At 49.0% G+C, this 25,556-nt stretch overlaps 1 protein-coding gene across 3 annotated transcripts in view; it reads left to right on the forward strand.

The window, feature by feature from the left end:
- The window catches only part of MACF1 (microtubule actin crosslinking factor 1), a 337,049-nt gene that overhangs the window by 173,311 nt on the left and 138,182 nt on the right, over window positions 1-25,556 (forward strand). For 2 of the 3 annotated variants that reach the window (XM_038758002.1, XM_038758003.1), the window contains exons 18-29: window positions 1,496-1,600; window positions 1,992-2,087; window positions 3,963-4,088; window positions 7,529-7,681; window positions 8,922-9,076; window positions 13,273-13,399; window positions 14,569-14,752; window positions 15,405-15,574; window positions 17,242-17,420; window positions 20,511-20,649; window positions 22,400-22,593; window positions 24,395-24,557. In XM_038758002.1, the coding sequence (XP_038613930.1) occupies window positions 1,496-1,600; window positions 1,992-2,087; window positions 3,963-4,088; window positions 7,529-7,681; window positions 8,922-9,076; window positions 13,273-13,399; window positions 14,569-14,752; window positions 15,405-15,574; window positions 17,242-17,420; window positions 20,511-20,649; window positions 22,400-22,593; window positions 24,395-24,557 (1,791 nt within the window). Of the gene's footprint in view, window positions 1-1,495; window positions 1,601-1,991; window positions 2,088-3,962; window positions 4,089-6,175; window positions 6,182-7,528; window positions 7,682-8,921; window positions 9,077-13,272; window positions 13,400-14,568; window positions 14,753-15,404; window positions 15,575-17,241; window positions 17,421-20,510; window positions 20,650-22,399; window positions 22,594-24,394; window positions 24,558-25,556 lie in introns of all 3 variants that reach the window. The other variant, XM_038758001.1, reaches the window with a different exon arrangement.

Consider the following 25,556-nt stretch of genomic DNA (forward strand, 5'->3'; position numbering starts at 1 on the left):
CGACCGGTCTGCCGGGCTTGGGCGGCTCCAGTGAAGAGACCCAGCCCGGCCTGGGTCCCAGATAATAATAATAATAATAATGTTGGCATTTGTTAAGTGCTTGCTCTGTGGAAAGCACTGTTCTAAGCACTGGGGGGATACAAGGTGATCAGGTTGTCCCGTGTGGGGCTCACAATCTTCATCCCCATTTTACAGATGAGGTAACTGAGGCTCAGAGAAGCGAAGTGACTTGCCCAAGGTCACATAGCAGACATGTGGCAGAGCCGGGATTCGAACCCATGACCTCTGACTCCAAAGCCCGGGCTCTTTCCACTGAGCCACGCCGCTACTCAGATGCCCAGATGCCCTTGCCTACTCAACCGGGCCTCTGCCCAGGTGGAAGGGGGGAAAATGTCGAGTTCTGAGTATTGGCATTTGGCCACGGGGGAGAACCTGCCTAGAACAATCAGTCAGTCAGCAGAGCTCATGGGCAGGAATGTATCTATTTGTTGTTATACTATACCCTCCCAAGCACTTAGTACACTGCTTTGCACACATTAAGTGCTCAGTAAATACAATTGAATGAGTGAATGTTATTTACTGAGAGCTTAACTTATATATATATGTGTATGGTGTTTAAGTGCTCACTTTGTGTTAATCACTGTTCTAAGCACTGGGGTATGTACAGGTTAATTAGGTTGGAAACAGACCCTCTCCCACATGGTGGCTTGCAGTGTAAGTAGGAGGGAGAACTGATATTTACTCCCCATTTTACAGTTGAGGAAACCGAGGAACAGAGAAGTCAGTCAATCATCAGTCAGCACCTGGATATATGTATATGTTTGTATGACTTTATTACTCTATTTTATTTGTGCATATTTATTATATTTATTTTATTTTGTTAAATTGTTTTATTTTCTGTCTCCCCCTTCTAGACTGTGAGCCCACCATTGGGTAGGGACTGTCTCTATATGTTGCCAACTTGGACTTCCCAAGCGCTTAGTGCAGTGCTCTGCACACAGTAAGCGCTCAGTAAATACGATTGAATGAATGAATGAAAAGCACTGTCCTAAGCCCTTGGGAGAGTACAGTACAATAGATTTGATAAACGCCGTCCATCCTTGCCCAGAAGGAGCTTCCGGTCTAGAGGAGGAGCTGACAGTCTAAGGGAAAGATGAAGGAGCGGCGTGGCATAGCGGATAGAGCATGGGCCTGGGGGTCAGAAGGTCATGGGTTCTAATCCTGACTCTGCCACTTGTCTGCTGTGTGACTTTGGGCAAGTCATTTTACTTCTCTGTACCCCAGTTTCCTCATCTGTAAAATGGGGATTGAGACCGTGAACCCCCTATGGGACAGGGACTGTGTCTCACCCGATTTGCTTGTATCTACCCCAGCGCTCCGTACAGTGCCTGACACACAGTAAGCACTTAACGATTGCCACAGTTACTACTATTTATAATTATTGCTATTATTACCGGTGGTTGGTGAGTTTACCCACGGGTGGTCCCCTCGTCAGGAGCTGCGGATGGAACTGGAAGAGAAACAAGACGTGTTCCGCTCTCTCCAAGACACCGCGGAGCTGCTGTCCTCGGAGAATCACCCAGCCAAGCAGACCGTAGAGGTATGGGGGTGGGGAGGGGCCAGAGCTCCTCGAAATGCTCGTGGTTTGTGTCGGGAGGGGAGGTGGGGGAAGACCACCTCATCCCTCAGGAAAGCCGCCCACCGGCACTCATCATCATCAATCGTATTTATTGAGCGCTTACTGTGTGCAGAGCACTATACTAAGTGCTTGGGAAGTACAAGTTGGCAACATGTAGAGACAGTCCTTACCCAACAGTGGGCTCACAGTCTAAAAGGGGGAGAAGACCTGCCCCTCCCGCGGCCACTTGGGTCTCTTATCCGTCCATTTGGATCGGGGGAAGTTCCTCGGGGCGGCTGCGGTTCAGCCGCAACACCCGTTTGGGGTCGAAGTCACGGGCGCTGCCCCGACGACGACGGTCTCTGTTTTGCAGGCCTACAGTGCGGCCGTCCAGTCCCAGTGGCAGTGGATCAAGCAGCTGTGCCTGTGCGTGGAGCAGCACGTGAAGGAGAATTCCGCTTACTTTCAGGTACTGTGGCCCGGGGCCGCTCACCCCAGGTGGGATCTCGATAGATAAACAGTAGTCCAGGTCATAACAGCAGCCGCAGTAGTAATGATAATGATGGTATTTGTTAAGCGCTTACTATGTGCAAAGCACTGTTCTAAGCGCTGGGGGAATACAAGGTGATCAGGTTGTCCCACCTGGGGCTCACAGTCTTAATCCCCAGTTTTACAGATGAGGGAACTGAGGCCCAGAGAAGTGCCCAGAGTCACACAACTGACAAGTGGCGGAGCCAGGATTTGAACCCATGACCTCCGACTCCAAAGCCTGTGCTTTTTCCACTGAGCCACGCTGCTTCTCTAAATAATGATGGCATTTGTTAAGTGCTTACTATTCATTCATTCATTCAATCGTATTTATTGAGTGCTTACTGTGTGCAGAGCACTGTACTACTAAGCGCTTGGGAAGTACAAGTTAGCAACATCTAGAGACGGTCCCTACCCAGCAGTGGGCTCACAGTCTAGAATGGGGAGACAGACAACAAAACAAAGCTTTGGGGAGGACACAAGGTGATCAGGTTGTCTCACGAGGGGCTTATAGTCTTCATCCCCATTTTACAGATGAGGGAACTGAGGCACAGAGAAATTAAGTGACTTGCCCAAAGTCACATAGCTGACAAGTGGTGGAGCCGGGATTAGAACCCATGACCTCGGACTCCCAAGCCCATGCTCTTTCCACTGAGCCACGCTGCTTCTAGCGTGATCCTTCAGTTTGAAGATGATGCTGCCGACTGACAGCATCAGTATCCGTGAGCACGGGGGAGGGAAAATTTCCTGCTCTCGTCATCCAATTGCTAATTGTGGGGACCCCTCAATCCCGCAAATTGTGGGGGATGGAGGCAGAGGGGCCTAGTGCCTGGGATGGGAGGAATCAGTAGATCCACACTCTCATCCTAGCTGTGTCACTGACAGCATCGGCCAAGTCACTTAACTGCTCCGGGCCTCGATTTACCCGTCTGTAAAATGGGAAAGAGAGGCCCACACTCCCAAACTTAGGTTCTGAGCCCGATCTGGTCATTTTGTATTTTCCTCAGTGTTTTGCCCAGAGAAAACCATAGGTGTTATTCCTAATTAGACCCATGGACATCACCTCATAGGGGAGTGAACAGAAGCCAAGCTAATGAGAACAAAACAGGCATTCATTCATTCAATCGTATTTATTGAGCACTTACTGTGTAGGAGGCAGACTCCTCTGGCGCTTTAGGGTGGGGTTTGTTTTAGCTGAGCCCAGTTTTTGAAGATGACTTTGAAAGTGATTTGGCTCTGTTTAATGGGGGGCTCCTTCCTACCTTGGAAGCCAAGGGTTCCTGGTACTAATGATGATATTTATGAAATGCTTACTGTGTGCAGAGCTCTGCACTAGGAAAGAGTACATGGGTAGGGATTAAACACGGTCCCCGCCCCTCGGGGGACTCACAATCCTGGTTCCCTGAGCCCTCTAGACTGTAAATTTGTTGTGGGCAGGGAAGGTGTCTGTTATATTGTCACATTGTAATATAATAATAATGATGGCATTTATAAAGCGCTTACTATGTGCAAAGCACTGTTCTAAGTGCTGGGCAGGTTACAAGGTGATCAAGTTGTCCCACTGGGGGCTCCCAGTCTTCATCCCCGTTTTACAGGTGAGGGAACTGAGACCCAGAGAAGTTAAGTGACTTGCCCAAAGTCACACAGCTGACAATTGGTGGAGCCGGGATTTGAACCCATGACCTCGGACTCCAAAGCCCGGGCTCCTTTCCACTGAGCCACGCTGCTTCTCTCCCGAGTGATCCGCACCCAGTTAAGTGCTCGATATATGCAATTGACCGACCGAACGCCCCCCGCCCCCGTTGTCTCCCTGCAGTTCTTCAGCGACGCGCGCGATTTGGAGGCGTTCCTACGTAACCTCCAGGACTCCATCAAACGGAAATATTCCTGCGACCACAACACCAGCCTGCCACGCCTCGAGGACCTGCTCCAAGACTCCATGGTGGGTGGAGCCTACCCCTCACCTCTCGGGGGGCTTTCCGGCCCCCTCCGAACCTCTGGGAAAAGGAGATGCATCCGGCAGGGACGGGGCCACCCCTCAATAAATCAGGCAATGAGCGCTAACTGTGGGCGGAGCACTGCACTAAGTGCTTGAGAGAGCACGACGCGATGGAGATGGTAGACGCGATCCCTGCCCTCAAGGAGCTCACCCTCCCGACGACCAGAGGACGAGTCGATTGGATAAAGTCTTGTCCGCCGGGCCGGTTAAGGAGATCAGAAAACTTTCTCCTCCTCCCCCTCCTTCTCTTTTCATATCTAGCAGCGGTTGCTAATGAGGTTCGTGCCTCAGCCCCAGTCTGATTTTTACGTGATAGAGCACAGTAGGGTGTTGGAGTGGAAGGGACGCAACCCCAGGCTCCTTCCCTTTTCCCTCCCCGTCAAGGAGCGGCAAAGCAAAGAGCAGACCTAGTTCCCCAAGCTCTTCTTCCTTAGCTCCAGTTGGCACAGAGATAAGAGCTGACCGCTGGTTAGATTCTGATCGCGGCCCCCGTTCGGGTCTGGTTTGCAAGGAGTTGAAAGCCACGGGAGTCGAGTGGCACTTCCGCCCGATCGATTTAGGGCCCGGAATAGACCCGCGTTTAATCCAAATCTATTTTTGGCTCATTCGCCCGACGAGCTATCCTTTGATGCTAATAAAATCGGATGCAGGGATGTTGGCATTATTAAACGTGAGTGGGCCGCCTCCAGAGCCGGCGGGAATTTCTCTCTCGTCCCCATCAACCAGAGTCCAGGCTGGACACCCAAGGCCTGTGGTAAACCACCCACCCACCGTAAACAGTCGGCCCTGGACTCAGAAGGGAAGACTTGAGAGAAAAGCAGCATGGCCTAGTGGGAGTAGCTTGGGCCTGGGAGCCAGGGAACCTGGGTTCCAGTCCCGGTCCTCCTGCTTGCCTGCTGTGTGACGTAGGGTACGCCACTTCACTGCTAGGTCTCAGTTTTCTCATCTTAAAATGGGGATTCAGTACCGGTTCTCCCTCCCCCTTACACTCAGAGCCCCATGGGGGACAGGGATTGTGTCTGACAAGACCTCTTATCTCCCCCAGTGCTTAGTACAGTGCTTGGCACACAGTGAGCACTTAACGATTACTGCACTTAATCTCTTATCTCTCCCAGTGCTTGGCACACAGCGACCACTTAACGATTACTGCACTTATTAGGGAGAGAGCCAGCCAAATACGAAGCGCTGACTGTGACCTTCAATTCCCTGCCGAGCAGACAACCTTTGGTGACTCCCATCTGGTGGCTTAGTGGAAAGAGCATGGGCTTGGAAGTCAGAGGTCGTGGGTTCTAATCCCGGCTCCACCACTTAGCTGTGTGACTTTGGGCAAGCCACTTAACTTCTCTGTGCCTCAGTTCCCTCGTGTAAAATAGGGATTTAGACTATGAGCCCCACGTGGGACAACCTGATTATCTTGTAGCTACCCCAGTGCTTGGCACATTGTAAGCACTTAACAAATACCATCATTATTATTATTGATATTATTATCCGGACCCCTTATCCTGTAATACTTTAGGTGTTAAACGTGGATGTGGGCATTCAGCTGAGCAAGCGCATGGAAATCCACCTGCGATAGTGCTAATGAATCTAAGGGCAGGAAGGGCTAATTCCCTAAAGTTCCTCTCCAGGCTGGTCCTCTGTCCCTTCCCCTGGCTCTTTTCCCTCCTCTCCAGGACAGGGAGTGCAAGCTGGTGGAGTCACTGGGGGCCCAGGATGACCTGAGTCTCCTCCTCGGTTTGTTTGCTCGGGACTTCGGGACGGGGGAACATCTGTCCCGGCTTCCGGTGGTTTTCAGAGTTTCCTTTCTCCGATGAGGACTTAGTCTCTGGGACCCGAGAGCTTGGGGTCAGGGTCAGGGGTCAGAAACCGGCAGCTGGGGTACGGCCGTCTCTGGTTCAACGGAGCGGAGGCGGAGAGCCCAGATCTGAAACGTGGAACAGGATGGCCGTGTCTCCTTGACCTATTCCCATCTTTTTTCTTAACTCCCGAGTTAAAAGTTGTATTTCTTCCAACCATGCTCCCTGGGACAGGCACAGGTAGTTGATTTAAGCACTTCTTATTCTTTTCTTCAATATCCTTTACTCTATGATGATGGTTCCTGGCATTATTACTTCCTTCCCCTCCTTCCCTCCCTCCCCTCATCCCATCCACTCTCATCAATCAATCAGTGGCATTTATCGAGCGCTTTCCATGTGCAGAGCACTGTACCAAGTGCTTGGGGGAGTACAGTATAACAATGTAACAGATACATCCCCTGCCCACTACGAGCGTACGGTCTAGAGGACGAGCTTGCAGTCTAAGTCCTGCTCTCCGGGCTTGGAGTCCTCAAGTCCAGGCTGACCCATCCTGGTTATTGAGGCAAGGCCTCGATCCTCTGCTGCATAGTCAGTCTTTGTAGGTATTGGCAGTGCTTCTCTACCATTTCCTCATGAGGTAACAAGGCTGTTGGGTTAGTGGAAGTTGGAGAGTTTCAATTCTGGGGGATCTTCTTCTGAAACCAAACTAAATTTTGGTGGCTGACCAAAAGCCCCGTGGGCTGCCGAGTTTCATGCTTCAACCTTGACGGGGGTCTTGACCGGCTGCCTTGGTTGAAGAAATTAGATATTTTGATGGGCTGCTCGAGCTTGCTCTCTCCGGACAGTGAAACTTGCGGGGACGGAGCTTGGAGGATTTAATTTGGTGGGTTTTGTCTTAAGAGCAAGAAAAGCAGTATGGAAAGCGGCGTGGCCTAGTGGATAAAGCCCAGGCGTGGGAGCCAGAGGATTTGGGTTCTAAACCTGGCTCTGCCACTTACTTGCTGTCTGGCCTTGGGCAAGTCACTTTACTTCTCTGAGCCTCAGTTTCCTCTCGTGGAAAAATGGGTATTCAATACCTGTTCTCCTCCTATATAGAGTGTGAGCCCCATGTGGGACAGGGGGCTTAATTAACTTGCATCTACCCCAGTGCTTAGAACAGTGCTTGTTGCATAGTAGGCGCTTAACAAATACCACTAAAAAACAAACAAAAACTTGAAGCATTTAACTCTCCAGCTTCCTCCTAACATGATGGTATGCCTCAGTTTCCAAAGAGAGAGCTTGGCTTACTGTCACTAATGTATGATAGTGGGCAAGTTATGTTTCGAGAAGCCCGTTGACAGCAACCTATGCATGCAAAGTTATGGCTCATGGGAACTGAGAGAAAGCCTGTAAAAATCCGGGTGCCACAGAGCTGACGGGAAGACAGGGACGTTCTCCTCTTCCCTCCATCCCGGATTTATCTCATATTCCTCCGCTGGCTGGCAGGATTGGCATTCCCTGGGCGAGTTGGGGGATCTGCTTGGTTCCGGGTTGGTCCTCTCAACTAGCAGCCTTTATGCCCCCCGATGTCCCTCTCTCACCTCATAGGATGAAAAGGAGCAGCTCATTCAGTCAAAGAGTTCAATTGCCAGTCTCGTGGGAAGGTCAAAGACTATTGTCCAGCTGAAGCAAAGGAACCCCGACCACATACTGAAGAGTACCATCTCGGTCAAGGCCATCTGTGACTATCGCCAGATTGAGGTATGCACGGGGAGGGGGAAACCGTGGGATTCGAATCTGAGTCGTCAGTGCCACGACACAAGGGCATAGGGGATGGTAGATGGAAAGTAGAGGAGAGATGGCCAGACCGGACAGTTATAGTGGTTGATGGAAAGCAGAGAGGAAGTAAGGGTCAAGGAAGAGAATGGATAAAGAGGCGATTTATTAATTTGTGCTATGCGTTTACTAAGAGCTGACCACTGCCTAAGCACTGGGTTGGAAACCAGATAATCAGAGTTGCAAGAGAGGAGGAATCCAGCTGTAAAGATGGGTGAAGAAGCTTCTTTATGGAGCGGGGATGGGGAAGCAGGGTACTAATAATAATAATAATAATTGTGGTACTTAAGCACTCACTGTGTGCCAAGCACTGTACTAAGCCCTGGGGTAGAAATGAGATAATCAGGTCAAATACAGTCACTGTCCCATACGGGGCTCCTAGTCTAGGATGGAGGGAAAACAGGTATGTTATCCCCACTTTCCGGAGGAGGAAACTAGGGCACCAAGAAGTGAAGTGACTTGTCCAGTTACATAGCAGGTAAGTGGCAGAGCCAGTATTAGAATCCAAGTCCTCTGACTCTTAAGCCCATACTCTTGCTACTAAGCCACACTGCTTCTTTGAGGTTCCAGAAGGGGCCAGGTTCTGTTCTCAACTCTTTCCCGATCCCATGGCTGACTTCATCCAGCTCCTTCAGGTCTAGGCTCCCACAAAACTAGCTTGCTCCCAGCCTTCCTCCCAGGATAGAGGGAAAGACTGGGGAGTCATTATCCTGCATTCCCTGCTGGTCCGGCCAGAGGCCTAACTTTCTCTCTCCAGAGGGAGTCGGAGCCGACAAGTTTCCAGTTTCCGGGGGCGGCCCCCAGACCTTTCTTGGCCTGCTGGTGTTCCCCAGGACATTCATTCATTCATTCATATTTATTGAGCACTTAATGTGTGCAGAGCACAATACTAAGTGCTTGGGAGAGTACATTATAACAATAAACAGACACATTCCGGATCCACAATGAGCTTACATTCTAGAGGGGGACACATTACTCACGTGTGAAGCGAGGCTTTTTAGAAACCCAACCTCTGCACTCAGTGACTCCAGCGTCTCCAGAAAACTGTCCTCCGGAAAACCATCCTCAGGAAACCCCTCCTCCAGAGCCTCTGAACCATGGGCTGGAGGCCTCAGGGTGATGCCCCGCGGTGATCGGAACCTACCTGCTTTATCCCCCTCCCCAGATCACGATCTGTAAGAACGACGAGTGTGTCCTGGAAGATAATTCCCACCGAACCAAATGGAAGGTGATCAGCCCCACGGGAAACGAGGCGATGGTGCCATCCGTGTGCTTCCTCATCCCCCCGCCCAATAAAGAGGCCGTTGAGATGGCCAACAGGTAAGCTCTGTGGGCTCGGGGTGGCTGTTGCCGGGGTCTCATTCTGGCGGTCCAAGTTGGCTCCCATTTTCACTGATCTCAGTCAATAGTAATAATAATTGTGATATTTGTTAAGCGTCTGTTGTGTGCCAGGCACTGTACTAAGTGCTGGGGTAGATGCAAGCTAATCGAGTTAGACACAGTCCACGTCCCTCATGAGGCCTTAATTTCCATTTTACAGATGAGGTTAACTGAGGTGCAGAAAAGTTAAGTAATAATAATCATAAGTATGGTGCTCGTTAAGCACTTACTGTGTGCCAAGCCCTGTCCTAAACACTGAGGGAGGTACAATTTAATCAGGTTGGATAGAGTCCCTGACCCACATAGGGCTCACAGTCTTAATCCCTATTTTACAGGTGAGGTAACTCAGGCCCAGAGAAGTTGAGTGACTTGTCCAACATCACACAGCAGACTTGTGACAGAGCTGGGATTAGAACCCAGGTCCTTATGACTCCCAGGGCCATGCTCTATCCACTAGGCCACCTCAGTGTCCCTCAAGGAACCCTGGATCTTGAGCTCCCTGCAGACTGTAAGCTCCTTGTGGGCAGGGATCACATCTACCAACTCTGTTGTAGTTTCCCAAGTTGCCCACAGTAAGCACTCAATAAATGCCATTTATTAATTGCTCTTAAAGCTACTTATGTAGACTTTTTAGTAATTCCATGTTACAGAGGCATTCGTAATCATCCTTCAATCAGTGGAATTTAGGGAGCGCTTACTGTGTGCAGAGCACTGTACTGTTTGGGAGAGTACAGTATAACAGATTCAACTCCACTTCACCAGCCTCTTAGCTCAACTTTGCCCCAAAATCCCTTACATTTTTTTTCCCTCGAAAACCTTTAAGCGAGGCTTGAAAGTAAGCACCACAATTTCCCAGCCCCAACTGACTTTTTACCAGCCCGCCATCTTCCTAAGAGTTGCTCTGAAATGAAACGAATTATAGATTCCTGTTTCTTCCACTCTGGTTGAACATATGATAGTTTTCTTCTTTCCAAGGCTGTTCTCAAAGCAGTAAATGCCTCACTGAACGGCGTCCTGAATGAATGTCCCTAAAATGAGGTTTGGAGAGAATCATTTTGCAGAACTTCCTCCTATTCTGGAGTTTCTGCTTTCTGGGTCACTGCTGCTGAGTTCATTCATTCATTCATTCATTCAATCACATTTATTGAGCGCTTACTGTGTGCAGAGCACTGTACTAAGCGCTTGGGAAATACAAGTTGGCAACATATAGAGATGTTTCCTACCCAACAGCGGGCTCACAGTCTAGAAGGGCTCACAGTCTAGTTAATGACCATCTTCTGCATCACAACCAACTCTTTTCTTGACTTCAGCATTCAAGAGGCCCCTACATACTCAGAAACAAAATTGTTCTCTTCCCTGTGGCTTTGGAGGAAAGATGATAGGACAGTGGGCAGGCTAAACACACATCTGGTGCCTTTAAAAAAAAATAAAAATAAGTGTCTGTTAAACGCAAACTATGTACCAGGCACTGTATGTGGAGTAGATATAAGCTAATCAGGTTGGACACAATCCATGTCCCACAAGGGGCTCACAGTCTTAATCCCCATTTTGCAGATGAAGTAACTGAGGCACAGAGAAGTGAAGTGACTTGCCCATGGTCTCACACCAGACAAGTGGCAGAACTGGGATTAGAACCCAGGTCTTTATGACTCCTGGATTTGTTCTCTATATACTAGGCCACACTGCTCCTTTGATGTCTTTGTTCTGGAAATTTGCCAACTGATCCCTCCGGCACCTCCTGTGTAGCCGGCCCAGATCTTATTTGGCTTAGATTAATTTCAAAGCAACCCTGAATCGGGAACTGTGAGCCCCAGTGAAGCAGCTTAGAGGAGCGTGGGGGTCACCATCTCCTTGTCATGGCTAATTCTGATCAATTACTGAAAGGTTTCCCTCACATATTAAGAACATACCATGGCAAGCATTAGCTTAGGTCACCACTCTTAGATGTACTCTGCTTGCTCTCAGCTGATCTCTTTATTTTGATGTGGTGTGTTTGAAGTCTTCTTTCAAATCCTGTCTGCCTTCTGCTGTTCATTCATTCAATCGTATTTATTGAGCGCTTACTGTGTGCAGAGCACTGTACTAAGTGCTTGGGAAGTACAGGTCGGCAACATATAGAGACGGTTCCTACTCAACAACGGGCTCACAGTCTAGAAGGGGGAGACAGACAACAAAACAAAACATGCAGACAGGTGTCAAAATCATCAGAACAAATAGAATTAAAGCTATATGCACATCATTAACAAAGTAAAAAGAATAGTAAATATGTACTAAACGTTTTCCAATGGCTGTTAACGCTGTCCAAATATTTCCTAACATAGTGTTGTGATGACCCAGCCAAGAGGAAAAAGTCTCAATTGTATTTTCAACACAGTCTTATAGATGTCTCTTAAATATCTGATGCAGAAAGAAATATTTGATACCACCAGCATCAGAATCTTCCCTGTCCCATAGCAGGGCAGCATTTGCTATCTAGTTACGCAGAGGATTAAGTGAGCAGTTTTGCTTGACACCTTGATTTTTATCTTGTTGCTGTGGAGTAGAGGAGTTGCCAGGTGGAACCTTGTGGGTGGGCATGTACTAAGCTCTTGGGAGAGCACAACAGAGTTGTTAGTCATGTTCCTCATATACAGTGAGTTTACAGTCTGATAATATTAATAGTAATAATCATGGCATTTATTAAGTGCTTACTATGTGCAAAGCACAGTTCTAAGCCCTGGGAAGGTTACAAGGTGATCAGGTTGTCCCAAGTGGGGCTCACAGTCTTTATCCCCATTTTACAGATGAGGTAACTGAGGCCCAGAGAAGTTAAGTGACTCACACAGCTGACAAGTGGTGGAGCCGGGATTTGACCCCATAACCTCTGACTCCAAAGACCGGGCTCTTTCCACTGAGCCATGCTGCTTCTCTGAGGAGAGGAGGAGATGGACGTTAATCTTAAAAAAAAAAAATCTTTAAAAAAATTGGGGATTTGTGCATAAGTGCTGTGGGTCCCAGGGTGGGATGAATACCATGTGCCCAAAGGGTACGGATTGTATGTATGTACATATTTATTATTTTATTATTCTATTCATTTTATTAATGTGCATATATCTATAATTGTATTTATTTATATTGGTGCAATTGATGCCTGTCTACTTGTTTTGTTTTGTTATCTGTCTCCCCCTTTCTAGACTGTGAGCCTGTTGCTGGGTAGGGATTGTCTCTATTTGTTGCCGATTTGTACTTTTCAAGCGCTTAGTCCTGTGCTCCGCACACAGTAAGTGCTCAATAAATATGATTGAATGAATAAATGGAAGAATACAGATCCAGGTGTAGATCTTTATCTCTAAAACAAATCAGTCTGTAAAGTGAAAAGGAGTATGTCAAGAATCCCATCTGATTCCCTCCTCGGGAAACCCTTCCCCACCTCTTGGCTCCATCTGTGCTGTGCCTGGCTGTTCCCGGGACCCTCCCCGATTATTTTTGGTGTTCCAGTAAGGCGACTCTATGACATGGATTGGCCGTGCTCCCACTCTTCCCGGGAGCGTCCCAACTGGGGCTCCGAGGACGCCGGCCACCCATTTATTCAGTCGTATTCATAGAGTGCTTACTGTGTGCTGCGCACTGTACTCTTAGGACTTGGGAGAGTACAATATAACAATGTACAGACACATTCCCTGCCCACAACGAGCTTACAGTCTTGAGAGCACTGTACTAATCGCATGGGAGAGTACAAAATAACAATAAACAGACATATTCCCTGCCCACAACGAGATTACAGTCTAGAGAGCACCGTACTAAGTGCTTGGGAGAATACAAAATAACAATAAAGAGGCACAATCCCTGCTCACAACAAGATTACAGCCTAGAGAACACTGTACTAAGCGCTTCCCTGCCCACAGCGAGCTTACAGTCTAGAGAGCACTGTACTAAGCACTTGGGAGAGTACAAAATAACAATAAAGAAGCACATTCCCTGCCCACAACAAGCTTACAGTCTAGAGAACACTGTGCTGAGCGCTTTGGAGCGTACAATATAGCAATAAACGGACGCATTCCCTGCCCACAAGGAGCTTACAGTCTAGAGGGGGATGCAGAGACTAATACAGATAAGGAAATTACAGATATGGACATGGGGTCTCGTACTATTTTCAGGGTGGAGCAGTCCTATCAGAAGGTGATGACTCTGTGGCACCAACTGCACGTGAACACAAAGAGCCTCATCTCCTGGAACTACCTGCGAAAGGATTTGGATCTCGTGCAGAGCTGGAATCTGGAAAAGGTGATTTAGAAAGAGCCCCTCTGGGCTTCTGCAGGGGAGGGCTAGCTGAGCTCTCCTAGAAGAAAATAATAATAACTGTGGTATTTGTTAAGCGTTTACTATGTGCCAGGCACTCTACTGAGCTCTGGGATTGATGCAAGGTAATTGAATTGTGCCCCACATGGGGCTCACAGTCTTAATCCCCATTTTACACATGAGGTAACGGAGGCACAGAGACGTGAAGTTACTTGCCCGTGTTCACACAGCAGACAAGTGGCAGAGCCGGGATTAGAATCTGGGTTGTTCTGACTCATGGGCCTGTGCTCTATCCACTAGGCCATGCTGCTTGTCAGTAATAATAATGATTGTGGTATCTAAGTGCTTACTTTGTGCCCAGCGCTGTGCTGAACGCTGGAATAGATTCAGTGCAATTGGTTGGACAAAAACCCTGCCCCACATGGAGCTCACAGTCCCAGGGGGAAGGAGAATAGGTGTCGAATCTCCATTTTGCAGATGAGGGAACTGAGGAACAGAGAAATTAAAAGCCTTGCCCTTGGTCACACAGCAGACAAGTGGCAGACGTGGGATTAGAACCCAGGCCCTCTGACTGCAGGCCTGTGCTCTTTCCATTAGATCACACTGATTCTCCAGAACCTTAATCAATAGTATTTATTGAGCATCTGCTGGGTGCGGTGCATTGTACTAGGGACTTAGTAGTAAAAGAACTCTGCCCTCAAGTAGCTTTGTGAACTGATTGGAGAAAAGTGAGGTTGAGCATCCCTGTGGGGGGAAGAAATCTGGGGGACACAGTTAACTCACAATAACAAACCTCAAAGATCCTAGATTTGTGTTTGTAAATCTGAAATTTGGACAGCATGAAAGTTTAGCTTGGGAGCATAAACAAGCTTTTATTAATATTCTTTAAAATGAAAACTTTATCACGGTTGGGTTTTTTTTTTAAGTTGAAAGTATTGGTAGATGAAAACCGTAGTCACAGGAAAACCTCAGGCATTTGAGACCGAAGGAAAAATAAACGGCTGTTCTGAATAGAGACGGTATTTCCCGGAGTCCTGGAGTGAGCCTTCTCTCCCTGACTGCTTGTGAGCGTGGGGAAAGGGGCATCCTGAGAAAACTGAGGTGCTTTGGGCCGGGCGTCCAGTTTGGGGGTTAATGCTTGCTCGTCCTTTTAGGTCCGATCGTTACCCCCCGGGGAATGCCATCAGACCATGAAGAGCCTCCGGGTCCACTACGAAGACTTCCTGCAAGACAGCCGGGACTCCGAGCTCTTCTCCGTGGCTGACCGCCTGCGCCTGGAGAAGGAGGTGGATGCTTGCAAGGAGCATTTCCAGCACCTTCTGGAATCTGTGGAGAACGGTACGGTGGGGAGCAGGGAGGGAGCCACGGGGGAGGGGTAAAAGACCACTCCTCGTGTCCAAACTCAGTTCTTTCCATCTAACCTGAGGGCTGAAGAGTGGTCCATCACCCTCTTACCATCCCAAAGGCAGAAAACCAGAGAGTGGGAGGACGTGGAGTCGGCAGGTGCCAGGGATTTTGGCAGGGAGCGGCTAAGTTTCTTGGTTCTTACTAGTCGGGCCTTTGCAGCCATCTCCGGTGGGGAACGATTGGTAGTTAACGAAGGGATCAGTCGACATTCAGGGGGCGAGTGGCAGATGCCGGCCGGGTGAGATGTCTCAAGAGTGGGCGTCTTCCAGGCTTTCACCACGGGCCGCTCTGCCCATCCCTTCTGAAAGTCGAGAGCCTCAAAACCCGCTGCTCACGAGCGGTTCTGTCTGCCACCTCCTGTCCCTTTCCCCCCAACCCGGGACACCCCCCTTCCCCGTTGGCCACCACCGCAAAATTGCAAATGCCCAGGAAGTGGGGGGCCTCCCCCGGTTTTGACTCGTAGAGCCCAGCGGGCCCCACACCCTCCCCAACCCCGGCAGAGGGGGGGCTCCGAGGTCTGCCGAGGAAGGTGGGCCCCGATGGGGTCTCTGATGGGCCTTGGGGCTGTTGGGGGGCTCTGCAGAGGATAAGGATGAGACCGTGGCCAAGAACTACATCTCTGAGCTGAAGAACATCCGGCTGCACCTGGAAGACTGCGAGCGGAGAGTCGTCGGGCGAATCAAATCACCTACCGGCTCCTGGGAGGACGGAGATGCCCTGCAGGACACCGCTCTGCGCGTCTCCGAGCAGGAGGTAGGCCCTGAGAGCTCGGGACCAGGGGTGGGGTTGGAGAAAAAGGGATGTGGTCTCCTGGTGGGAAATTACAGCCCCCCCAGAGGCCCCCAAATACCATGGTCAGCGCTTAGAACAGGGCTTTGCACATAGTAAGCACTTAACAAATGCCATTATAGATAGATAGATGGTCAGGGAAGTTGCTTTTTAGGTCTGTCTCTCTCATTTGACTGGACGCTCTCGTTATATTTTTTATTAAGTGCTTACTGTTTGCCAGGCACTGTACTAAGCTGTGGAGTACACACAGGCTAATCAGGTTAGACACATTCTACATCTCACATGGGGCTTACAGTCTTAATCCCCATTTTACGGATCAGGTAACTGAGGCACAGAGAAGTGAAGCGACTTGCCCAAGGTCACACAGTAGACAAGCGGCAGAGGTGGGGTTAGAACCCCTGTCTTTCTGACTCCCAAGACCATGGTCTATCCAGTAGGCCATGATCCTTCTCTTTGCAGACAGGAAAGTGGCTCCTGCTTTTATTTTTATTTTTTTTGGTTATTGTTAAGGGCTTACCTCTTGGGTCAAGCACTGTTTTAAGTGCTGTGGTAGATACGAGTTTATTGGATTGGACATAGTCTCTGTTCTGCGTGGGGCTCCCAGTCTAAGTAGGAGGGAGAACAGGTATTGAATCCCCGTTTTACAGATGAGGCACAGAGAAGTTAAGTAACTTGTGCAAGGTCCCACGGCAGATAGGTAGTGAAGCCGGGATTAGAACCTAGGCCCATGCTCTTTCCACGAGGCCACACTGTCGTGGTGTTTATCACGTTCATTCATGCATTCATTCAGTCGTATTTATTGAGCGCTTACTGTGTGCAGTGCACTGTGCTAAGTGCTTGGGAAGTACAAGTCAACAACATATAGAGACGGTCCCTACCCAACAGCCGGCTCACAGTCTAGAAAGGGGAGACAGACAACAAAACAAAACATATTACCAAAGTAAAATAAATAGAATAGTAAATATGTACAAGTAAAATAAATAGAGTAATAAATCTGGACAAACATATATGTAGGTGCTGCGGGGAGGGGAAGGAGGTAGGGCTGGGGGGATGGGGAGGAGGAGAGGATAAAGGGGGCTCAGTCCGGGAAGGCCTCTTGGAGGTGGTGAGCTCTCAGTAGGGCTTTGAAGGAAAGCCCTTCTGGTATTTAGAGAAGCAGCGTGGCTCAGTGGAAAGAGCCCGGGCTTTGGAGTCAGAGGTCATGGGTTCAAATCCCGACTCCGCCACTTTGGGCAAGTCACTTAACTTCTCTGGGCCTCAGTTCCCTCATCTGTAAAATGGGGATGAAGACTGTGAGCCCCCCGTGGGACAACCTGATTACCTTGCATCCGCCCAGTGCTTAGAACACTGCTGTGCACATAGTAAGCGCTTAATAACTGCTATTATTATTATTATTATTATTTATCGAATGCTTATGGTGTGTAGGGCACTGAACTAAGTGCTTTGGAGAGCTGGGCGGCCCTCCCATGCAGGCTGCGTGGGGAATGTCCCACTTCGGAGTCTAACCGTCCCCAGGGCACACGCTGTTCGTCCCAACCCGTCCCAGACCTCCCGGGCAGGCCCCGGGTTCTGCGTACTTGTGTGGGGGCCCGGGGTCTGAGCCTCGGTTTCCCCTCTGCGTGCCCTGACAGCGCACCCAGGAGGACTTGCAGCAACTGAAATCGAAGTTGGACGACGTCTCCGCGAGATGCAGCAGCTTCTTCCAGCGCTCCCCGTCGGGCCCCAGCGCTCCCACCCTGCGCTCAGAGCTCAACCTGCTGGTGGACAAGATGGACCACGTCTACGGCCTGTCCTCCGTCTACCTGGACAAGTGAGGCGGCTTCCGGCCTGAGACCCAAAGGGGTGGGGGGTCGGTGCTCCCCAGATGGATCCGGAGTTGGCTGGGAGAGAGCCGGGAAGTAGGGAACCCGCTCCACCCTGGGGGCTGGGAGTCAGACCTATTGGCATCAGATTCCCGTTCACGGCATTTTGCGCAGAAGCAGGCTGGGACAGTGGAATCGGCAGATTTTTAATGGGCAGAGCTCCAGTCCTAGGCAGGGCTCGGTGGAGTGTTCCCCTGGTTGTTTTCATTGGTATTAATCAATCTCCCCCTTTTAGACTGTGAGCCCACTGTTGGGTAGGGACTGTCTCTATATGTTGCCAATTTGCACTTCCCAAGCGCTTAGTACAGTGCTGTGCACATAGTAAGCGCTCAATAAATACGATTGATGATGATGATGATGATGATCAAAGGTATTTACTGAACGCTTTCTGTGTGTTGTCGCCTTTCCGGCCGTCGACCCCTGGCCCACGTCCTACCTCCTCACCTCTGCCAAACGAGCACACTTCCCCCCTTCAACTCCCTACTGAAATCTCCCCTCCTCCAGGAGGCCTTCCCAGACTGAGCCCTCCTTTTTCATTCATTCGTTCAATCGTATTTATTGAGCGCTTATTGTGTGCACAGCACTGTACTAAGCGCTTGGGAAGTACAAGTTGGCAACATATAGAGACAGTCCCTACACAACAGTGGGCTCACACTCCTTTTCCTCTGCTTCTCCTCCCCTCCCCATCGCCCCTACTCCCTCCCTGTGCTCCACCACCCCCTGCCTCACAGCACTTCATTCATTCAGTCATATTTATCGAATGCTTACTGTGTGCAGAGCACTGTACTAAGCACTTGGGTAAATATGTACATATTTATCATTCTATTTATTTTATTAATGTATTTATATCTATAATTCTATTTATTTATATTGTTGCTGTCGATGCCTGTTTACTTTTTTTGATGCCTTCTCCCCCTTTCTACACTATGAGTCCCTGTCGGCAGGAATTATCTCTATTTGTTGCTGAATTGTACTTAGTACAGTGTTCTGCACACAGTAAGCGCCTCAATCAATACAATTGAGTGAATGAATAAACGCAGAGCACTGTGCTAAGCTAGAGTACAGTTTAACAGAGTTGGTAGACAGTAAGTTTACAGTCTAGAAGATGAGTCAGTTTCCACAGAAAGCTTCCCTTTCCGCAGCCCCAAAGCCGAAGCCTAAAGCCCTGAAACTTGGGGTTTTAGCAGCGGGCCTCCAGGCTCCTCTTCCCCTCCCTGGGATCTCTCTCTCCCCTTAGAAAACAGACTCCTTTAAGTAGGTCTCATGTCCCGCCCTCACAAGATTCATTCATTCATTGGGTCGTATTTATTGAGTGCTTACTGTGTGAAGCATTCATTCATTCAGTCGTATTTATTGAGAACTTAACTATGTGCAAAGCACTTGGGAGAGTACAATACAACAACAGACAGTCCCTGCCCATTACGAGCTCACAGTCCATTCATTCAGTTGTATTGATTGAGCGCTTACTGTGTGCAGAGCACTGTACTATGCGCTTGGAAAGTACAAATCGGCAACATCTAGAGACAGTCCCTACCCAACAACGGGCTCACAGTCTAGAAGGGGGAGACAGACAACAGAACAAAACACGTAGACAGGTGAATCAGTCAATCAATCAGTCCCAAAATATAAAAATGAAAAGCAAAATAAGCAACAATTAAAGCCAATAAAAATATGACCATTAAGTGGACAAATAAGATCTAATTTTTCATTCCATAATAGGAGCACTGTACTTAGCGCTTGTGAGAGTACAATGCAACAGTAATATGTACTTATCCCCCCCAGTGCTTAGAACAGTGCTTCGCACATAGTGCTTAACAAGTACTGTCATTATTATTATTATGTACTTAACAAAATGTACTTAACCATTTTAAGCTGGATTGCCTTTGGTTGAGATTTTTGCAACGAAACAAGTCACCGAGAGTTTGGGTTCCGTGCCTGTGTCCTCAGAGAGTGAGCATCTCTGTTGATGGCACTACCATCCCTCCCGTCTCACAAGCCCGCAACCTTGGTGTCATCCTCGACTCCGCTCTCTCATTCACCCCTCACATCCAAGCCGTCACCAAAACCTGCCGGTCTCAGCTCCACAACATTGCCAAGATCCGCCCTTTCCTCTCCATCCAAACCGCTACCCTGCTCATTCAAGCTCTCATCCTATCCCGTCTGGACTACTGCACTAGCCTTCTCTCTGATCTCCCATCCTCGTGTCTCTCTCCACTTCAATCCATACTTCATGCTGCTGCCCGGATTATCTTTGTCCAGAAACGCTCTGGACATATCACTCCCCTCCTCAAAAACCTCCAATGGCTACCGATCAATCTGCGCATCAGGCAGAAACTCCTCACCCTGGGCTTCAAGGCTCTCCATCACCTCGCCCCCTCCTACCTCACCTCCCTTCTCTCCTTCTACTGCCCAGCCCGCACCCTCCGCTCCTCCACCGCTAATCTCCTCACTGTACCTCGCTCTCGCCTGTCCCGCCGTCGACCCCCGGCCCACGTCATCCCCCGGGCCTGGAATGCCCTCCCTCTGCCCCTCCGCCAAGCTAGCTCTCTTCCTCCCTTCAAGGCCCTGCTGAGAGCTCACCTCCTCCAGGAGGCCTTCCCAGACTGAGCCCCTTCTTTCCTCTCCCCCTCATCCCCCTCTCCATCCCCCCGTCTTACCTCCTTCCCTTCCCCACAGAACCTGTATATATGTATATATGGTTGTACATATTTATTACTCTATTTATTTATTTATTTATTTATTTATTTTACCTGTACATTTCTATCCTACTTATTTTATTTTGTTGGTATGTTTGGTTCTGTTCTCTGTCTCCCCCTTTTAGACTGTGAGCCCACTGTTGGGTAGGGACTGTCTCTATGTGATGCCAGTTTGTACTTCCCAAGCGCTTAGTACAGTGCTCTGCACATAGTAAGCGCTCAATAAATACGATCGATTGATTGATTGATTGAGCAGGATTTGGAGTTGCTGGGTTGAGGGGGGAGTGTCTCGTTCCGTTCAATGGGATCGTCCGTTTTACAACATTTTCTTTCACCCGGCAGATTAAAGACAGTGGACGTCATAGTCCGCAGCGCGCAGGCCGCCGAGCTCTTGGTCAAAGGATATGAAATCAAGTTGAGTCAGGAAGAGGCGGTACCTGCCGACCTCTCAGCTCTGCAGACCCACCGGTCCACACTGCAGGTGTGTAACACCAGGGAACCGCCCCCGCAGATTCGTATCCCTGGACAGCCTGCCCTTCTTTCAAGGTCTTGCTCATTTTAAGTGCTTAGTACAGTGCAAATACTTGTGCAGTGCTATGCACACATTAAGCACTCAATAAGTATGAATGAATCGAACCGTTGTGGGCAGGGAATGTGTCTGTTTATTTTTGTATTGTACTCTCCCAATCTCTCAGTATGGTGCTCTGCACACGTTAAGAGCTCAGTAAATTCATTCATTCAGTCGAATTTATTGAGCGCTTACTGTGTGCAGAGCATTGTACTGATAAATATGAATGGAAATTGCAATCCTAAGTATGAAGGAGTCTTCTGGCGTCACCAGCTTGGTACTTTCCTTATTGATGGGCTTAGGGCTGAGGAGCTGCCGGAGACGGAGGAAGAAAGTCTGTTTTCGGAGACCTGGGTTTCAGTTTAGCTCTGCCATGCTGGGCGATATCTTGGACAACTCCGATCTCCACTTTGGGTCTCAGTTTCCCTAACTCTTATTATTCATTCATTCATTTAATCGTATTTATTGAGCACTTACTGTGTGCAGAGCACTGTACTAAGCGCTTGAGAAGTACAAGTTGGCAACATACAGAGACGGTCCCTACCCAACAACGGGCTCACAGTCTAGAAGGGGGAGACAGACAACAAAGCAAAACATGTGAACAGGTGTCAAGTCATCAGAATAAAAATTATTAGTACAAGTGCTCTGCACTTGTGCTGAATAAATATTACTACTACTGATTGGTTCATTGAGCTCCAGGAAATTCCTTCTCCTCTCCAGGCCTGTTTCCTTATCTTTAAATCAGAGGTAATGGTACCTGCCTCTCCCTGCCTTTGAGGATGTTTTGAGGATTAAATGAGGGCGTAAGGTGAAAAGAGTTTGGAAAGATGAAAGTGCCATCCCAATTAAAGATATTTACTATGGTTCTTGCTAGTGATAATAATAATATTCCTGCCCTAATTTAAGCCTTGGCTGAATGGAATTCTCTGGGTATATTCAATCAATTCTGTTCTGTTTGTGAGGTGTCAGGCAGTTATTTAATCACTCGTTTCTATTGAGTTCTTACTGTGTGCAGAGTAGAGTACAAGAGAAGTAAAGGAGATAATAATAATGATGGCATTTATTAAGCACTTACTATGTGCAAAGCACTGTTCTAAGTGCTGGGGAGGTTATAAGGTGATGGGTTTGTCCCACGTGGGGCTCACAATCTTAATCCTTCTAGACTGTGAGCCCACTGTTGGTTAGGGACTGTCTCTATATGTTGCCAACTTGTACTTCCCAAACGCTTAGTACAGTGCTCTGCACACAGTAAGCGCTCATTAAATACAATTGATTGATTGATTGATTAATCCCCATTTTCCAGATGAGGGAACTGAGGCCCAGAGAAGTGAAGTGACTTGCCCAAAGTCACCCAGCTGACAAGTGGTGGAGCCGGGATTTGAACCCATGACCTCTGACTCCAAAGCCCGGGCTCTTTCCACTGAGCCGCGCTGCTTCATCATCCCTTCCCTCAAGAACTTTGTAATCTACCAGGGAAAACAAACTTAAAATTATGTACTATCATGAAAGCTCTTTGGCTTGTTGGGGCTGACTCTTCCCAACTCCTTCTCCGCCTCCCTTCAGAATGCGCGGTTTTTCCCTGGGCTGCCGTCACCCCCGGCCCTGAGCTAACGTGGCAGCCTTTCCTGACCCCTCCTCTCCCCAACCCCCTCTGTTTTTCTAGCAATGGCTCAGCGACGTGAAGGCCAAGAGCTCGGTCTTCTCCACTCTGGACGAGGAACTTGCCAGGGCGAAGGTGGTGGGAGAGCGGCTGTGCCGCCTGACGCCGGAACGGAGCCTGGAACTAGAGCGCTATCAGGAGAAGGGCGCCCAGCTGCGGGAACGTTGGCAGAGAGTCGGGGTCCAGATGGAGACCCGGTGAGTGCCTCCACTTCCCCGCCGACCCCCCGCCTCTCCCCAATCCTCTGAGCCCAAGGCTGATGACCAGCAGTGACCAAAACCTAAGCCCGATCCCCACAGCCTTGATCGGGCTGTTCTTCAGCAATTTTTTGCTTCCCCTCGGGGTTAGACTGTAGTTGCCACTACCTTAGAATGATGGTGTTCATTCATTCATTCATTGTCGTATTTATTGAGTGCTTACTCTGTGCAGAGCACTGTAATAATAATAATAATAATAATGATGGCATTTGTTAAGCGCTTACTATGTGCAAAGCACTGTTCTAAGCACTGGGGGGGGATACAAGGTGATCAGGTTGTCCCACATGGGGCTTACAGTCATCATCCCCATTTTACAGATGAGGTAACTGAGGCTCCGAGAAGTTAAGTGACTTGCCCACGGTCACACAGCAGACATGGCAGAGCTGGGACTCGAACCCATGACCTCTGACTCCAAAGCCCGTGCTCTTTCCACTGATCCACGCCGGGCCACTGTACTAAGCGCTTGGGAAGTACAAATCGGCAGCATAAGTAGTAGTAATAATAATAATGATATTTATTAAGCACTTACTATGTGCAAAGCATTGTTGTAAGCGCTGGGGACTCTTTATTACTCTATTTTACTTGTACATATTTATTCTATTTATTTCATTTTGTTAATACGTTTTGTTTTGTTCTCTGTCTCCCCCTTCTAGACTGTGAGCCCACTGTTGGGTAGGGACCGTCTCTATGTGTTGCCAACTTGTACTTCCCAAGCACTTAATACAGTGCTGTGCACACAGTAAGCGCTCAATAAATATGATTGAATGAATGAATGAAATGAAAAGGTGATCAGGTTGTCCCACGGGGGGCTCACAGTCTTAATCCCCGTTTTACAGATGAGGTAACTGAGGCCCAGAGAAGTGAAGTGACTTGCCCAAAGTCACACAGCTGACAATTGGCAGAGCTGGGATTTGAACCCATGACCTCTGACTCCAAAGCCCGGGCTCTTTCCACTGAGCCGCGCTGCTTCTCAAGCATGGGCATCAGAGGACCTGGGTTCTGATTCCAGCTCTGCCACTTATAATAATGGCATTTATTAAGCACTTACTGTGTGCAAAGCACTGTTCTAAGCGCTGGGGAGGTTACAAGGTGATCAGGTTGTCCCACGGGGGGCTCACAGTCTTAATCCCCATTTTACAGATGAGGGAACTGAGGCACAGAGAAGTCAAGTGACTTGCCCAAAGTCACACAGCTGATAAGTGGCGGAGCCGGGATTTGAACCCATGACCTCTGACTCCAAAGCCCATGATCTTTTCCACTGAGCCACGCTGCTTCTCTGCTGTGACTTGCCTGCTGTGTGACTTTGGGCGAGTCTTTTAACTTCTCTTTGCCTCAGTTACCTCATCTATGAAATGAGGAATGAAACCGTGAGCCCTAGGTGGGACAGGGACTGTGTCCAACCTGATTACCTTGAATCTACCCCAGCGCTTAGAACAGTGCTTGGCACATAGTAAGCACTTACGAAATACCGCAATTATTATTGGTATTGGTAGAAAAGACTTTTACCTTTTGTTAGTATGTTTGGTTTTGTTCTCTATGTCCCCCTTCTAGACTGTGAGCCCACTGTTGGGTAGGGACTGTCTCTATGTGTTGCCAACTTGTACTTCCCAAGCGCTTAGTACAGTGCTCTGCACACAGTAAGCGCTCAGTAAATGCGATTGATTGATTGATTGATTGATACCGAGCGTGGCTGCAAGGCACCGCACTCAGTAGCTCTCTCCCTTTGGCTCCCCGCCTCCAGCTCTTCGGACCTGGAGAGCATCCAGGAAGTGCTGCGGGATTACCGCGCCTGCCACGGAGCGCTGATCCAGTGGATCGAGGAGACCACGGCCCAGCAGGAGGTGATGAAGCCCGGCCAGGCGGAGGACAGCCGGGTCCTGTCGGAACAGCTCAGCCAGCAGACGGTAAGCAGGCCGGTCGTCGTTGCTCTTTCCGACTGAGGGGAAAAGGGAAGGGAAAAGTCGGTGTTTGGCTCGGACCGCCTTTCTTTTCATCGACGACCGCCAAGAAACTGGACACAGAGAGAACTAGGGCTGATCCTCGTCGGCAGGGGAGCGGAGAGGGTGACCGTTCTGTCCGGCTGAGCACCCGGTTGGCATCCCTTAAGCAGGATGGCCTACTGGACAGAGCGTGAGCCTTGGAGTCAAAAGGTCCTGGGTTCTAATTCCTGCTCTTCCACTTGACTGCTATGTCCTTGGCAAAGTAATTCACTTTTCTGTGCTTCGGTTACCTCTTCTGTAAAATGGGGATTAAGACTGTGAGCCCCATGTGGGATTGATTGATTGATTCATTCAATCAATCGTATTTATTGAGCTGAGCACTGTACTAAGCACTTGGGAAGTACAAGTCGGCAACATATAGAGATGGTCCCTACCCAGCAACGGGCTCACAGTCTAGACAGGGATAAGGACTGTGTCCAACCCAATTTGCTTGTGTTCATCGCAGCACTTAGTACAGTTCCTGGCACGTAGTAAGCACTTAATAAATGCCATTATCGTCATTATTATTATTATTATTATTGTTATTATTCTCCCTGCAAAGCCAGGACTGAGCTGTGAGTGTCAAGAGGCTGAGCGTTGGGCCCTGAGAGGTGGGTGGCTATTCTGGGCCTAAGGCCAGGAAACCCTCTTAGCCTGAAAAGGTTTTTTTAGCTAGTCCCCAACTTACTGAAGTCTCAGTGGCATCTCACGAGTGGTCGGAGCGGAAGATGGGCCATGCCAGGGCTGTGGGGTGTGTTTTCAGTTTCTGTTGTATTCTCCAAGCACTTAGTACAGTGCTCTGCCCACAGTAGGTGCTCAGTAAATACAATTGATTGAGCAAAAGGAATTTACCCGCAGCCTGATTGGTTTTTAGGTCCATTTAAGTGAAGGAAAAGCAAGGAATCCCATCATTCATTGAGTCAT

This window comes from Tachyglossus aculeatus, chromosome 16 (assembly GCF_015852505.1).
Source record: "Tachyglossus aculeatus isolate mTacAcu1 chromosome 16, mTacAcu1.pri, whole genome shotgun sequence".
In the NCBI taxonomy this organism is placed as follows: Eukaryota; Metazoa; Chordata; class Mammalia; order Monotremata; family Tachyglossidae; genus Tachyglossus; species Tachyglossus aculeatus.